Raw genomic sequence first — 16,231 nt, 5'->3', positions numbered from 1 at the left:
GATATGTAATACAATACAATACAGGTATATTTCAAAGGCAGAAACTCAGAAAGAACACAAAATAAGCCTGAATCTTTCACTTTAAATTTTTCATGATGCAGGGTACCTTATGGTGTAGTTCTAGTTACATTTCCCTCTTCAAACTCCTCTTTTAATCTTTGTATCTCATGCACTGAAATTGTTGTCCTGGCTGTTTTGCTCAACAAACCTTGTATTTTCCTGGCTATCTTTGCTTCATGTCAGATACACCTATTGAGTTATTTTCTGTTTGCCTACTTATTTAATTCTTGTTTATCAAACTGCTGTTTCTGTAATTAATTTGATACCTCTTCAGGACCCAGCTTTCCTGTCCAATGTCTTGCTGTTTTCCATTACTGCACAGGTGTTTTTTCCTATTCCCTGTATTTTGTGTTGAGCTAGGAAGGTTTTGATAGTATTTCTCTCAATTTGTTTTTGGGATAGGATTTTTGTCTGCTGTATCCTCATGGCAAAGGGATTTTTTGTGGTGCTCTTCCAAGAGTTTTTTCATATTTATGTGTGCTCAAGTTATGTGGGGGTGTGTGTGATGTAACCCCATGACCACAGGGGTTCCATCTTAGCTTTATATGTGCAGCTCATATGCACTCCTGTGTGCCCTTTAAGCCTCACACGTGGACATAAGTGAATGGCAATTATATTTTCTCCTTTGTTTTCAACTCCAATAGGCTAGTGAGCCTTTTAAGAGCTCATTGCAATGATTTGCTTGTGTTCTTGACTTCTTGTGTTACATCTTTCTCATTCTTGCTTGCAGATTAATTTTGTTCCCTATTCCATGTGTTATGTAAATGATGTGGGTATCCTTTGAAATCTGTGTGTATCATCTGTCAAGCTGAAAGTCACATACATTTAAATGATATATTAAGTACTGGTAAATCATCTTATTCGGAAGAAGATAATTTACAACTCTGTATTTAGATCTATGCCATGTTTTAACCTCTCTTGGATTTGAACCAACTAAACTGGTTGCGTTGGGTATTGAAACTCTAGAATATTTTTTCATTTAGTTTCTTTTGTAAAAAGAAATAACCACATTGCTCTTACAGGATATTTGTAATATACTCACAACAAAGAATTCTTTTTCATATAGTTTGCATCTTCAGTAGACTATGCATTTTTTAACTAAGTTTTAAATATTAAAGAGATTGTGTGCATTTTTTTAAACCAGTGTGCAACCTTTTAAGTACTACTAGCCTGAGGCAATCCCATCTGCAGTAAATTGTGTGATAAAATTTTTGTTGATAACAGTAAGGCTAAAATTTCACTCCAGATTTTAGGTAGTTTCCCTTCTTTTAAATGCTTGCAGTTTTTAATAAAAATAATTTAGGAAATTATTGTCTGTGGAATCAAAAGAGAAGTGTCTTGGACCCTTGCTTGTATAACTCCTATTTTTTGTAGATCAGGACAGTGGATGATGATCTCAAAGAATCCTTTATGAAATAAAAATCCCAAAGAAAACCCTAGACCAAATGCCACAGAATGAAATGATTGTTTGGTGCATCACCAGTAAAACACTGTTGTTGAGATATTATATTGAATATTCTTAGAACGCCAAAGACTTTAATGAATTAATTGAAACATATTTAGAAAATTAAATATTTTTTCTTAACAAAATAGAGATAATTAGGAGCTTGTACTGTTATTTGGAGATTACTTACCCAAACAAAGACACAATGATGAAAAATTTTGTTCCAACTATATTAACACATTTTTGTTGTGCTTTGCATTTGAAATAAGCTGGAGGAAAATCTTATTGAATGTGAAAGTTGTGTTTGTAACCAGTTGTTTTGCCTTGACAGATGTGAAGAGTCAGCTTTATCCTGAGAAAGGAGCTGGAATTCGGAGTGTGTGTTTAAGCCTTCATAAGGAACAATTATAATCTATTTTTAAAGACAGAAATGTAACCAATTGTGCTTACTGTGAACAGGCCAGCTTTGTGTTGAGAATGAAGCTCAACTGAAGAGCATATGATTAAGTTTTCATTAAAAAAATATTTTTAATGTATTTTTAAAGACAGCAAAGACATTAACTTTGAAGCAGGAAACAGAAGCTTTGCTATTCAAAGTTACTGAGTTAATTAAGTAGCTGAAGGCTGATCATGAGGGAGAAAGATCTTTGGAGTTGCAGAAATAGTGAAGGAACAAGCTTGGCATGAAAATTGTTTGCATGTCACTTTGGAGGCTTCAGCAACTCCTCGCAGCCATGCAAAAGGTACTGATATTGAAACTAAGAATATTTGTAATTTTTCAGTCAGCTCACGACCAAGAGTAAAAATCCAGATATTACTATAGTTGTCTGTACTGTAAAAGGATTACAATATTTATATTTCTGAACTTGGTAAACTTGAATATATATCTGGGAAAAAATTGGGAAGTTCTATGAAAAGTTCAGCATTTTCTAAAAAATAACATAAGAGTAGACACTTTAAGATGATAATAAATACTTAGTTTAGGGCAAGAAGTGAGAAGCTGAAATATAATTATAAAATAGTACATTTTGGTTAAACCAAAAATTAAACCAGAAATAATTTTTCTTGAAACAAATAATTTAGTTTTTTTAAAAAAATATATATTTCAATAAAGTTCTCACATATTTAATACTAATTATTTGATGTAACCCTTGATATGTATCCTTTAAACCTCAGATTCTGAGGACTTTTTCATTACCTTTTGTAGGTATATACACAATACAATTAAAGAAAAAAAAAGCTGCTTCGCGGTTTGTTGGTTTTTTTCTTGCCCATGTGCAAAAGCAGGTACTGCCTGAACCTAGGCTTTAGGAAAGCAGCATAATTTCTCACAATAAGTTGCTAGATGTAAAATCAAGGATGTACTCGTGCATATTCTGGTGTACATCACCCAGAGGTCTTTGACAAACATGTCACAGTCCAGAGTGTGGTGGCAGTGCAGGAGTCCTCATGACTGTGTTTAGTGGTGGGAAAGCATTACCTGAAGATCAGTGTGTAGTGGAGACAAGCCAGTTGTTTAGTCCAAATCCTTTCTTCCCCCTTCCCTGAAGGCAAAGTGTCAAATAGTACACACCCCCAACAGCATAGGAGAAAAATATTTGTTTGCTTTAGTCAGTGCTAGCTCTTAACTTGGAAATTAGAAACCTGTGTTAAGGTTCTCCCAGTCTGCAAAGATTGCTCATCTAAAAATCAATTGCCTCTTACAAACTGTTTATGATGCCCTGAAAACAGAGGAAGAGATTGAATGAAGATTCTGAACTAATAATTGTTGACAGGTTAGAGAATGCTTTCAGGAGTAAATCTGTGACACTGGAAGGTCAATTTTACAGAATAAAGAACTGCAAGCATAGTAGCTAAGGATTTGAGATGCAGAGGTGTTACTTTTTCTTTTGTGATGTTCTTACTTACAATGATGAAGCTGTGAATTATCTTTGTGTGTTGCTTTATATTTCTGTTGCTTTTTCTTTAGCGTGTAGTATTTTCTTTAAATAACAAAAGTTTAGAACCATAAAATATAATTAATACATTAACTGGTCTGTTAATGTAAGCAATGATGCAGCGTTTTTTAGAGGTGAAATAAAGCAGTATTAAGTTAGCTGTGAAAATTGACCAGTTTCTTCTGCCTTGGGTTATCAGTGGGCTATCTCTGTATGATGTCATGTCCTTGGAGTAAATACTGTCATTTTCAGGATTATAACTTTTCATAGTATTGTCTTTAAAACAAAAAATATACTGACATGGAATTGAGGATAAAGACCCTTAGGGATGCTATAATAATCTCTAATCTAAGTATTACAAACCCAGAAGATTAATTAAGATTTTGCATGACCCATTCAGATTAGACACTGAATCCTGTTATTTCTTCAGACTTACCTTGATTTCCATTATTCCTAGTTCCTGCTGCATCTATGTCCTGTAGCACACTCAGGTAATTACATTGATGTAAACAATCTTCAGAAATTACTTTCTCTGAAATAGAACAAAAATCCAATGTAAACCACGTTTTATTCATCTTCATGTTATGCACCACTTTGTGCTATGTAGAAAAGCCACTTGTTCTTGCAATATATCTAACTTATAGTAGCAATGAAATAATAATTTTGTAAATTTTGGATTTATGTCTTGTTAACACAGCAAGATTTATTGACTTAAGGGATTGTATTGAATATTTCACAGCTACTTCTCAAGAGTGTTTTTTACATCAGTAAAATATGCTTCTCTCTTTCAAATATATGGAAAAGTTTACTGTTCTTGAGATATTATCTGATTTTTTTTTTCTCATCTGATATTCTTACTTTACTTTCTGTAGCCTTATGCCAATAAATTTCCTGTCAGAAAATGGGAAAAATTACAGGTGGCGTTCTGCAGCAGAACGCCACCTGTAATAAACTTTTTTTTTCTGAGGCAAAATAAAATAAAATACATGCTGCTATTCATCAACCAGTGGTCTAGTTACCTATTTTTGTGTAAAGACCCATAGGAAATGTGTGCCAAAGTCAGAAAAGAAAATGCAGCAAACTGAATTAACACTGACTGTGTGGCAGCCACAAGATAATACTTCTGTGTGACAATGAGAAAATGTTTTGTTTGTTGGTTATGAGTTTGTATCTTTAGTTTAACTTTCCTGTCGGGAAGTATCCTCGAACTGAAAATAGTTTTTGTATCAAGAGGATGTAGGATCTGTACTTGCCCTGTTCTTTCTCTGCACCAACATATGTCATACATCAACATAGCTGGGGGCTAGGAAGCTCTGTAGAGCTGTTCTTATGTCATAATAGCCTCCTCTACATATGCCTTTAGGCGAGGTGTTTTAATTTCCTTCATAAAAACAAAACCACCCCAGCTTTGAGCTTGTCTTACATACTAGCATAACTAAGTATGAGTTTATAAACCAGATCCACTCCTCATGCTGCATCTGGTGATATTTTCTCATCAGTGTCCTTTCTCGGCCTTCAAAGAAGCTTATAGCAAAATTTTACAAGTCTTAGCATTATGACAAAATATTTCCTAATCTCACTAGTTATTCATGGTGTCATTCAGATACCCACATTTTGTTATGCTAATTATCTTTTTAACAGAATATTAAATGTGTGTTTAATATACCTTGGAGCTATGATGGCATTTTGATTGTTAAAGCTGTCAGCTGCTGCAGGTACAGAACCAAATATGTACGAAACAGCCAACAGAGAGATTCAGGAGGAAATAGACTTCGTGAAGAAACACAGCCCTCTGCTGGAAGAAAAGCTGAATCTGAAGACACAGCTGTGGAGGATGGATGGAAAGGTAAATCCACATCATACACCAAAGCTTCTTAGCTTCTTTCCACTGTGTAGAGATATATTCTCCACCTTTTAGAGCACAGTAGTCTGCTGGAAGTACCAAAGTCTGCTTTACATTTTGTATGTCCATACCACTACATACAGGCACTCAGTGCTGGCAGAGCCCGGGGAGGACAGTGCTGCCAGCCTTTAATAAATGTCTCTGAAGTATATATGGAATATCATTCTAACTTTGTAAGATGATTTCATTCTAACTTTGTAAGATGATTTAATGTGGGATTTTTCCTGGGAAATGTAGAAGTCACATATATGATATTTGCATTCATTCTCTTCAATCTTTTCACAGACATCTGTGTTTCAGATTATGGAGATGTCAGAAGCTGTCAAAAAAGGTTTACAAGATTCAGTTATTCTTTCATGGTGATGTATATTTTTTCTAATGTAGCTGCTTATTGATATTTATATTGCTATTTATTGATTTTAATATTAATAATATTTTTCTTTTTTATGATAAATGCCTAATGTGTAGAATGCCAGTCTAAATAATCAAAGTAGAACAAAGTTGCAGGTAGCTTAAAATTGATTTCTAAAGCTGGAGGGATACTGTGTGTTACTTCAAGTTCAGATATTAGGAATATTTATTATGTTTTCCATATATTTTCTATAATACTGGTTAAGTATGAATCTAGAGTACAATCTCTTTTTCAAGGTACTTACAGTCTAAAATGTTTTGGTGGTTTTTTTTTTTTTTGTAAGTAATTCATAATGTTGTTTCTTTTAATTTGTTTTATTTTAAATTCAGTTTTGGGGAACTCTGAAGTCATGTCAAAATACTTCTAAAATGAAAAAGTTAATTGGCTATTACACAAATAATGTAAGAACTATAATGAATTATTTCTTATTTATGAAACACATCACCATTCTATCAATGCTATATGTTTGAAATACTAATTAAAAGTCAAGTTGGTAACAGTTTATTTTTTAAGTTGGATGTCTTTTTTCCATGTTAATGTCCTAAGATATATGCAACTAACATATTAAGATGCACTACAATACAACTCATGACGTAGACTTAAAATATTTTTTAAAGGCTATTTTAAACCCCTCCTTTTTTCAGAGGGTTTTTATTCTTTCTTTTCAAGAATTGGCACCACAGAGCACAAGAAGTTAGATTTACTGTTACTGTATTTATATGTCTTTACTTATATGTATTTATCTTATTTATGTATTTCATTTCAACAGAATTTTTAAATGTCAAGTAAATTATCTGTGACTTTTATTGTGCTCTGATTTAACTGTTTGTTACTAAGGTTTGGGGTTTCATGCCATGATCTTAAAAAAGCAGCTGATACTTACCTTTGTAATTAAAACAATTATGTAATTTTGAATCTCTAGTTTGTAATATTCAGAGAACTAATTTAAGCAGTGTACTTAAGCTAGATTCTAATAAAGATTTTATATAATGTTTTTTGTTTATATTTGTAATATTTTAAAAAGCATAGGCAACAGACATGCATATCTCTATTTGAGGGTTACAAACCGAGTGTCCCAATATTATGTATCTCATTAAAAAATGTGGTCATTGCATTGTCTGCAAAGGCTGCACAACCTCTCGGAAATGTTTCAGTGATTATTTTTTCAGGTTATTGAGCGAAACCTCAGTGACTTCTTTGCACATTATTTCTTTCTTTCTGCTCCAGAGGTCACTATCTTCCCATGAAAGTAGCCACCTTTGCAAAACAATTCCAAAATTCTGTAACAGAATGAAAGCCCTCTTGCTAGCGTTTTTTTTAAATTATGCAATTTTACAACATATTGTGTTATCTTTCCCTGGCCCTTCAAATTTAAACATCAATTTTTAAACTGTCAAGAATTAGACAAATCCTGGATTATTTTAAAATTTCAAATATTATGTATGCTTTTTAATATAAAATACTTCAGAAAACTTGTTTTCTAACATCAAAAATATGCAGTGATGTTCATTGTGAACTCATAGAAACACAAAAGGCAATGAAAAGGATGATGAAGAATCTGAAGAAAGATGCATGTATGTATGAGAAAATTAAATATGCTGAGATGCTGTTGAGTCAATAGAAGTAAGATATGTCCACTATGGCATTATAATTTCCTGTTGGATTAAATGGAGGCAACCAAATTATAGAAAATTTTCTTGTAGAAATTATTTTAAATTCTTCTTGTTTTTTTCTTCAATTAAAATAATAGAATTTTACATAAGTGTTTGCCTCTTTTGTCTTAGTTTGAATTAGCAGAATAAGAAAGACATGATGTCCAGAATTATATCCAAATATAAAGTTCCATGAAGCAACTCCTAAAGCATGCCAGTTTTACCTTATATTGCTTACTCATGAATTTTGAATCCCTTTGAAGGGACATTCTGCCATCATTCTTATTCACTGCACAAATTACTGGAATTTATCAAAATACATTTTCTATCTTTTTAATTTTTTAGCAAACCAACAACATTATTGTATTGCAAGGTAGCTGCTATATGGCAGTGGCTTATGTTGGAGTTTCCTTGCTCTAACCTCTTGTTAGGCTATTAACTGCTGGATTACCAAGTAGAGCTACAGCAACAATTGGACACCACTAATAGCCATTCACTTTCTATCTCTGAATATACAGACAAAGAGTCAGCACCAAGAATAACTGTGCCAAAGAACAAGAATATCAAGTCTTTGCTGTTTGGTAGGAGGTTACACTTGACTTTGCTGCATATGCCAATGGCTCATTGACAGCTTTTATCTGGCAAAATAGCAAGTGACACAGTGGCCTTTTCTTTTTAGCTTGAGGTGAGGAAAGCTCACAGGAATAATTGAAAGACAGTAATAAATTTTCGAAATATCTTGAGTAGTCATAGCAGACATTTTGGTTCCGCAGCCATGTGACAGCACCTGTTCTTCAAATATCAGGTATTTAAAAAACTGAGCATGGTAATTATGGAGTATATAAATTTCATAGTAAATAATGAAATTTGGTGCATCCTATTGATTAAGAACTACCTGGGTTCACTAGGATTTTATAGGCCAGCTTCATAGTTCAAGTTATGCTCTGTGCTACCTGAGTTGGGTCAGCATGTACTGTTCTGATATTCCAGAGAGCTGATGGTAAAACATGCCTCAGGTATAGCAGGGGTTGAAAATCTGTCCTGATCACTGATGCTTCATTCAAGTCAGTAAGTCTAATGCTAATGATTGAGTTCTATGTGCAAACTGGTGTCCTTGGTAACTTCATTTCAGTAAATGTCCCTTTCCCATCCAGCACAGTCATTGCAAGGGATTGTCCATTTCCTGTTCCCTGTTTCTTCTAAAGGATCATTTTCATTTGAAGTCTATATAGAGTTGGCCTCATTAGTTTACAAAGAGCTGTAAAGGAGCACTTACAGAGCTGAAGAAATATTTCTTGTTACTGAATTTCTTATTTTGTAAAGAAATGAGGACTTTAAAGGGTGTCTGTTATCTACAGATTCATTTGTCATCTCGGGTTACTGCCATGTCTCTTCAAAATGAAGACACTGATGTTCTCTTGCTGCAGGATCTCTGTTTCCATACACCGATCCATTCAGCTCACAGGAGGTGCTGTGAATGCAACATACTGATGTTTTGTAGAGGAGATCATTTGAAGAAGAGAATTTTGTTTATTGGACTAACAGTGGAATTTCATGAGGTTCCTGGCAGCAGCATTAGATTCCTCAAGGAGATGGGCTGTCTGTATCTGCAAGACAACTGGGTGACTCCACAATGCTGTGACAGTCTTTTTCTATGCATTTAAATATGACTGTGAGCTACAAGAGTTACTCTTCCCACAAGAACAGGGGTAATACCTGTAAGAGCTGTTATTCACTTCTGCTCAGTGAATCCCTATTTGCCAAATGTCATTTTCATCTGTATATACCTAAGAATCTTATGCCATAGACCAACCCATCTCTGCCAAGAAATCATTGAACTCCAGAGGTTGTTAATAGCAGAAATAAACTTTGTCATTTTCATTGTTTACAAGCCAGCAGCACATGGCCAGACTTTTTAAAACGACAAAAGGTAAGCAATATGAATAACTGATTATTGTGGTTTGACCTCAGTGGGCACCTGAGCCCCACACAGCATCTTGCTCCCTTTCCCTGACCCAGGATGGTGTGGAGAATCAGAAGGGTAAAAATGAAAAAAGCCACTGGTAGAAATAAAAACAGTTCAAATATACACAAGGAGAACAAAGCAAGAAAATAAGCTGCCACTTCCATGGGCAGGCAGGTGTTCAGCCATCTCCATGAAAGCCGAGATCCATCCCATCTGACTTTTGCTTTAGAAGACAAACAGCGTCACTGACAAACAACCCCTTCCTCCCTGCAACTTGATTTGCTAAGCATGATGCCACATGGTGTGGGATATCCCTTTGGTCAGCTGGGGTCTGCTGTCCTGGCTGTGTCTGCTTCATCTCCTTCTGCACCCCCAGCCTGGTAGGGTGAAGCACAGAAACGAGCTTGACTCTGTGTAAGCCCTGCTAACATCCCTGTGTTGAGACGGCACCACTGCCAGCACAAAACCCCAACATAGCCTCCTGCTTGCTACTCTGAGGAAAATTAATTTGATCTCCACCCAAACCAGTATACTTACACATTGCCCATTGTAATGCCTGCATTCAGTCAGTGAAATCTCTTTTGTAGGCTTATCTACCATGAAGTCCAAAACAAAATCTTCAAGGAACTGAGAGAGTAGAGGGTACCATGAGTGACATTTTCATTTGATGCACCAAATAGGAAAAATTTTTATTCTATTTAAAATGTATGTTAATTTCTCTAGTTAGATGCATTTAATTAAAACAAGGCACACAGTAGAATTTGGGAGTGAGATGTCTTGGTCACCTCTGTGAAAGGACCACTCTCAGAGATAAATAAAGAAGAGGTCATAGTGTCTGCAGACATTTTCTCTTGGTTTTAAATTTTAAGTTCTTTCTTCAAGAAATAATTGGAATTAATAACTGTGGTTGTTTTGCTTACTGTTTATGGAAATCTATATGCCATAGTTAAGAGCTGCACCTGATGAAAATAATGTGAGTTTATTTCAAAAACTGTTTACTGCTCAAGACCGTGAAATACCTCTTTTAGTCCCACAGGAGTACTTGCTGCCTGCCTCAGAATCTCACAAGTTATTTAGCCCTGGAGCAGAAAGTAACCCTGACATTTGAAAAACAGGGCTCTCTTACAGTATATTTTGACCTAGGTATTATCAACATCAGAAACTCATTTCTTTGGCTAATAAGATGGGTGCTTTTGATGTCTGCTATCCAGGGAGATCCGTGCTTGCAGGTCAGAGCAGAAACCTTTCCGACACATTCTTGAACAAGGGAATGTTGCTTAGATGCAATAATCCCATTTCTCTGAGATACCCCATCACCGTGGAGCTCTTTGTGATTGGCACTAAACAGCAGAACTAAAGAAGGATCACAGCTCTCTCCATAACAAGTTCACCCCTAATATGGGAGCAGGAGGCATCTCAGTAAAATGCATTCACTCAAACAATGTTGCTGTTTGAGGAGTTCTGGCCTTGCACTCGTGAAGTGGTGATGTACTTGTAATATGATCAAACTGTCCATGTTTCAGGAAGGATGAGTCAGTGTAGGATCAAAAAAAATAGATTTTTCTCTCAGATGGATAGTTTAGCAATACTGGAGATCTAAATGTCTCTCTCTGACTTGTTTCTTTTTTCACCATGTCTAAATTTTTCCTGCTTTGATCATAACCTCTACAGTGAATTTCTAAGACTTGGTTTTATTGAGTCAGAATAATTTTGACACTATATTAGAGATATTTTTGCTAATTATATTTTATTACCTCTAAGGTAGATCCACAATCAACACATTTATTTTTAGTTAACTAAGATTTAACTTCTTAATTTCAGAACCTAGTTTACACTCTGAAAAGAATATTAGTATATGAAAAATTAAAGTTTGTTCAGATATATAGCTAAAGTGGAAGTATTCTATTACACAAAACCTGAGATCAGAATTTTGTAATAACACTTGACAAAGCTGGAGTTACTTCTGAAAATTGCCACATAATTCTTCAGTTAGCATCACTATGTATGTCAAAGCAAAAGAAAAGTTGTGTGAAGAGTATGAAACAATACTTGTTTTTAATGTATATGAGCCTGGGAATGCAAGCTTCACAATGTCTTCATAATGTTTGGAATTTTAATTATTGTTTAAATATGTATATGGAGATGAACTGATCAAATACTCATTAGCTCCTTTGTGGGTTCCAGCTGAGAGAAATCAGAAAGCATGGACCTTGATTCTGTAACTTGTTAAGTTCATTGCAAACCTCATGTTGATTTTAATTATGGCAAAGCTCAGGTACTGAGTAAGATGTATTACCAAAATGTCATGTGATTTATTACTATGCATTCAGATACTCTGATTACAGTAACTGTTGCTGAAGATGATTTTATCATGTAACACCGGAAAAAATATTGTTAAAAGTATATTTTCTTTCCGATTTTCCTTATTTTTTTTTTACTCGTCCATCATATATGTACTATTAAACTTTATTCTTTATTGATCCATATTTATAGAGTGTGATCAGAAGCTATTCTGTTTTTTTCTGGTGTAGACAAATTGCTGCAGTTTAGGAGTTGAAGTTTTAAGGTGTACGTAATAATAAATATTTCTGTGTTTTCTCAACTTTTTTCACTAGGCTATATTCTCGGTGACTTTGGACTTCTTTGTTTATTATTCCTTTCTTTTTTCTAAAACAATTTTCATTATTTTCAATGTGCTTTACAAAGAATTCTGTATTTTAGGACCTTTCTATGATGCCCTCTGATTTCTTTTCATTTCTGTGATATAGTTTCCTGAAATGGGTTGAAAGGTAATACAAAAAAATCTTCAAATTTAAGCCATGTCACTGTCTTTAAGAGGGATGTGTTACTTTCATTTCTTATTCTAAAAATTCCCATCCCATCTCTTGCTTAATTTAAACTTCTTAGCTTTAAATGTGGTAAATGTTGAGTAGGCTTTCTGAGTGTTTGTGGAAATATGTACATGTTTCTCTCAAATAGAAACAACTAATTTATAATTTTAAGATCTGCTTAATTTCTCTCATCTTCTACTTAGAGTTTGGACAGGCAATGGTATGTGCTGTGTTATTTCCCAGTTACTTAGATTGTCCTGAAATTTTTCTAAAGTTTTTAAGCTAATTTTGACCTTTCCAATTATAATCAAATTCTTTGCAGACTTTTAATTTCACTGCTCCTGCACTTTCACATAATTTGTAAATATATCAGAACAACAGATATGGGATTTTGAGATACCACCCTCCAACCTATTTTTTCAATGAAAATTGATCATCTGATCTTACTTCTTCATTGTTTTATTAATATTAGAACTTTTTTTTCTTGGCTTGTGACTACTTCACTTTTTAAAGGTTTTTTTGTACAAGATTTTGTTCAGTCCAGTCTGTATTCTGTCATTGTGTCACAGCTGTTAGCTTGCTTAGTAGTTGTAGGGCAGCATGGGCAGTTTTTCTGGGGTTTGTGGTAGTCTTGGGGGAAATTGGGGCACTTGAGATTGTTTCATGTGCAAGAAAGGAAGTGTGGTGTTTTCCTGTAGTTAACCTTTGTTCTGAGATGCTTTAAAATTTCTTTGTTCTTTTGAAAGAAGTCATTACATAAGTAAAATTCCCATGATAATGGCAATAGATAAATAATACCAAAACTAATCATCTATACTGACAGAAATATGCCATGTATCTATGTTTCACCTATTTATACAATTTTCTTTTCATATCACATGATAGTGACATAGACTCTTGTGCTCTCTGTAACCTGTTTTGCGTGACTGTGAATTAAACTGTAAATGTTAATGATACCAGTGCTTTTAGGAATATCAGCATTTTCAGAAAAAGTCAAGTAGAAAACTATTTTTTCTACCCCTCAGTGAAGTGTTTATTTTTGGGGTTTTTAGGAGTTCTGATTTTTTGGGATTTTTTGTTTGTAGGTTGTTTTTTTTTGTGGGTTTTTTTTTTTTGGGGGGGGGGGAGAGGAGGTTTTTTGTTTGTTTGTTTGTTTGTTTTACTGTGTATTTTAATTTTTTTGCAGCGATTTGCTTAACTGCTAACTAAAATTGTGCTTAGATTACAGAGGAATTAGATCCCTTCAGCTGCCATCTGAGGAGGACTAGAATAACGTAGTGTTGATAGGCATGAGAAAGATTTGTGGTGGCACAGACTTGAAAGACTGCTCTGCAGTTCATACTCTTTTCTTTATGTTCAGTACCATCACTGAGAAAATGATGAAGATTGCATGAAACTGAAAATACTGAGGCTGTTATAAATCACGCGGTACAGTCCGTGGCTTACACACGCATTGTGGCTGATGGTGCTGTAATTTTTCATGACAGCTACGACTCAGAAAGTTGTAGCTGATAGGCAATATGAGAAGAAAATTACAGCCTATGACTGTTACATGTCTGTTGTTAGAATAATGCCAAATACTATTTATATGTCTCTTTCATGGGTGGTGGGACCTAAGGAAGTGGAGGAGTTCAAAGTGGAGGAGTTCAAAGGCTGGGCTTCATGCTTGTGCTATTCACAGCCTGTGACACCTGGCAAGGTAAGCCTTTACTTCAGCATTAATGAAATCTTGGAAGTGATTAAATGAAGAGTGTCTCTTAAACAATCTTGCAGAAAAGACTCTTGAATTAGCAATGAAGCAGCTTTATGATTGTTTCCTCTTGTCTTATTGCAGGGGTGTTTTTGGGTTGTACTTCAATAGTTGTCTCTAAAACTCAAGTACTGTTGGTCTTAGATCTGAAGTGGTGGATTTATTTTACAATATAAGACACACTTTAGAATATGTTATTGACCAGAACAGTTCTCTTGGCAGCATGGAGGAAACTTTTTCTGCCTGCTGAAACAGTAATAAAAAATAATGGTCAAATGCCAGCAGCCATTTTAAAATGTTTACCTGATATACCTCTATTTCTTTTGCCTGTTTGTCAAATCTATTCACAAATTTAAAAAAAAACAAAAAAGGCATTTTTGCAGCCTATAATGAAATCTATAACCATGTCTCATGGGAGTGTTTTCCTGACAATTGTAGTTATTAGTATCTTGTTCTGTAATTGTGGCAAGTTTTCCTTTCTATAGTGCTCCTCAATGTGCTATTCAGAGTGAAAGTCAAGTCGTTAACCCCTCCTTTAACCTTGCCTTCAATTTCATTTTGGCATGAACAATTGATGTTACTGAAAAATTTAATTCGCAAATGACATTTGTCCACAAAATTACAGCGCAGTGGGTTGGTTAAGTGAGGATGGCTCTGAACTAGATTCAGCCACTAGCAGAGTGTTGACTCCTATTTTGTTTAGTTAACATGTGAGGTATGAAAAAAAGCCTTTCTTTAGCTACTGCAATGCCTGCTCAGAGGTCCAATTAGAAGTCATAATGTTGGCAGGCTTTAAGTGAGAGTGAACTGGTAGCATGAGCATTTCTGGCTGAAATTGCATGAACCTCCCAGGGTGGATATTTTGAAGTTATGTCATGCTTACCTGTTCAAGGAATATAGTAGAGAATCAAAATAAACCTTTACTATTTCAGATCTGTTTTACATTTTCCTTTATGGAGAGGGACTACCTTGGCGTATTTCCAAATTTATGGATTCATTTTGTGTGTATTTCTATTAGGAATGAGCTAAAGCATTCTGATTTTACTTGGACCGAATACTGTAGGAAGTTAAAAGAAACAGAAGAGAAGATTATAAAGGATGAAAAACACCTTGAGGAGTTAGTGAAGCAAAAAGCAGAAATCCAGGAAGATGTAAAATGTTGGAACAGCAAAGTGAGTCTTGAATATTTATAAAACAAGCAAGTAAATGAGTATCTGATATTGGAAAGTACATTAATGCCTAAATATTTTGTATGTTTAAGAGTTAAGATCCTCCGTAAGAGTAAAAATATAAATATGGATTTTAAAATTAGAGGTGGTAGATTCAGTAGAGACCTCTTGTTCATTATTTTGTTTTAGTATTATTTTTCTGCTTTAATTATTAAAAATATCATAACCATTTTACAGTCCTGTAAGTTACCTGCATATTTTTCATTTCTGGGCACATATCTACCTAGTATTTCTTATCTTCTTAAATCATCAGGAATAATGTGTACAGGTAGTGGGACAGCATAATTGTCCTCTGAAGTTAGCAGATTTTTTTAATCTTAGATGGCATGTGATACACTTTTACATCATGCATAATAGTGCTCTATTTTATTTACATGTTTTCACATTTTCTACCATATTTGCTATAATTAATTTTTAAATCTTGTACTTTGTATCATAAAATCTGAACTGGAGTTTCTCCCAGAGTCTGAATGAGTTTTCAGTTAATTGACAGCTCCTGTTGAATCAGTAGAAAATGCCTTGAAAATGTAGATGCTCACAAAAGAATCTGTTTTTTTTTTTTTTACATGAATGTGTGTATATATATATATGTGTGTATATATACAAGTGCAAATAAATATGAAATTCATTCTCTTGTACATGCTCAGTATCATTGTGGGTTGCCCATTTGATAAATAGGTCCTGCTAAGGATCAAGTGGAATCCAGAATATAAAATACGGAGGATCTCTGAGAAGCTGAATGTACCAAGCAGGCCCAGAATTTAACAAAAATAAATCCCCAAAGCACCCTCCCTGAAAAAGCAAAGATAGAGTCATATTACAACCATGAATGGGCATGTTCTTGCCGTTTTTTTTTTTTTTAGCTGTGTATTACATTTTTTTTCTATTAGTGGTGCTAGCAATTGCTACCAACAGATAGTGAGAACACAGTTATATTCAAATAGAGATAGTACATAATAATAATCTTTTTAATTTTTTTTTAAATTTTTCTTTCTGCATATATATTCCATCTGGGATTGATGACCAGGTATACTTCAGCAGGTGCCA

At 34.3% G+C, this 16,231-nt stretch overlaps 1 protein-coding gene across 1 annotated transcript; it reads left to right on the top strand.

Annotated features, from left to right (window-relative positions):
- Positions 1 to 2,238: 2,238 nt before the first annotated feature.
- On the top strand, positions 2,239 to 15,822 carry LOC146768381 (uncharacterized). The gene is made up of 5 exons (XM_085561572.1): positions 2,239 to 2,247; positions 5,083 to 5,287; positions 5,630 to 5,703; positions 13,824 to 13,904; positions 14,974 to 15,822. Exons 1-5 carry the CDS (start codon positions 2,239 to 2,241, stop codon positions 14,977 to 14,979), a joined length of 375 nt encoding a protein of 124 aa, XP_085417698.1. The 3' UTR covers positions 14,980 to 15,822.
- The last annotated feature ends 409 nt before the right edge of the window (positions 15,823 to 16,231 follow it).

This window comes from Lonchura striata, chromosome 2 (genome assembly GCF_050655825.1).
Source record: "Lonchura striata isolate lonStrDom1 chromosome 2, ASM5065582v1, whole genome shotgun sequence".
Taxonomy (NCBI): Eukaryota; Metazoa; Chordata; class Aves; order Passeriformes; family Estrildidae; genus Lonchura; species Lonchura striata.
The sequence above is the reverse complement of the archived record's forward strand: the minus strand, read 5'-3'. Positions and strand labels throughout refer to the sequence as shown.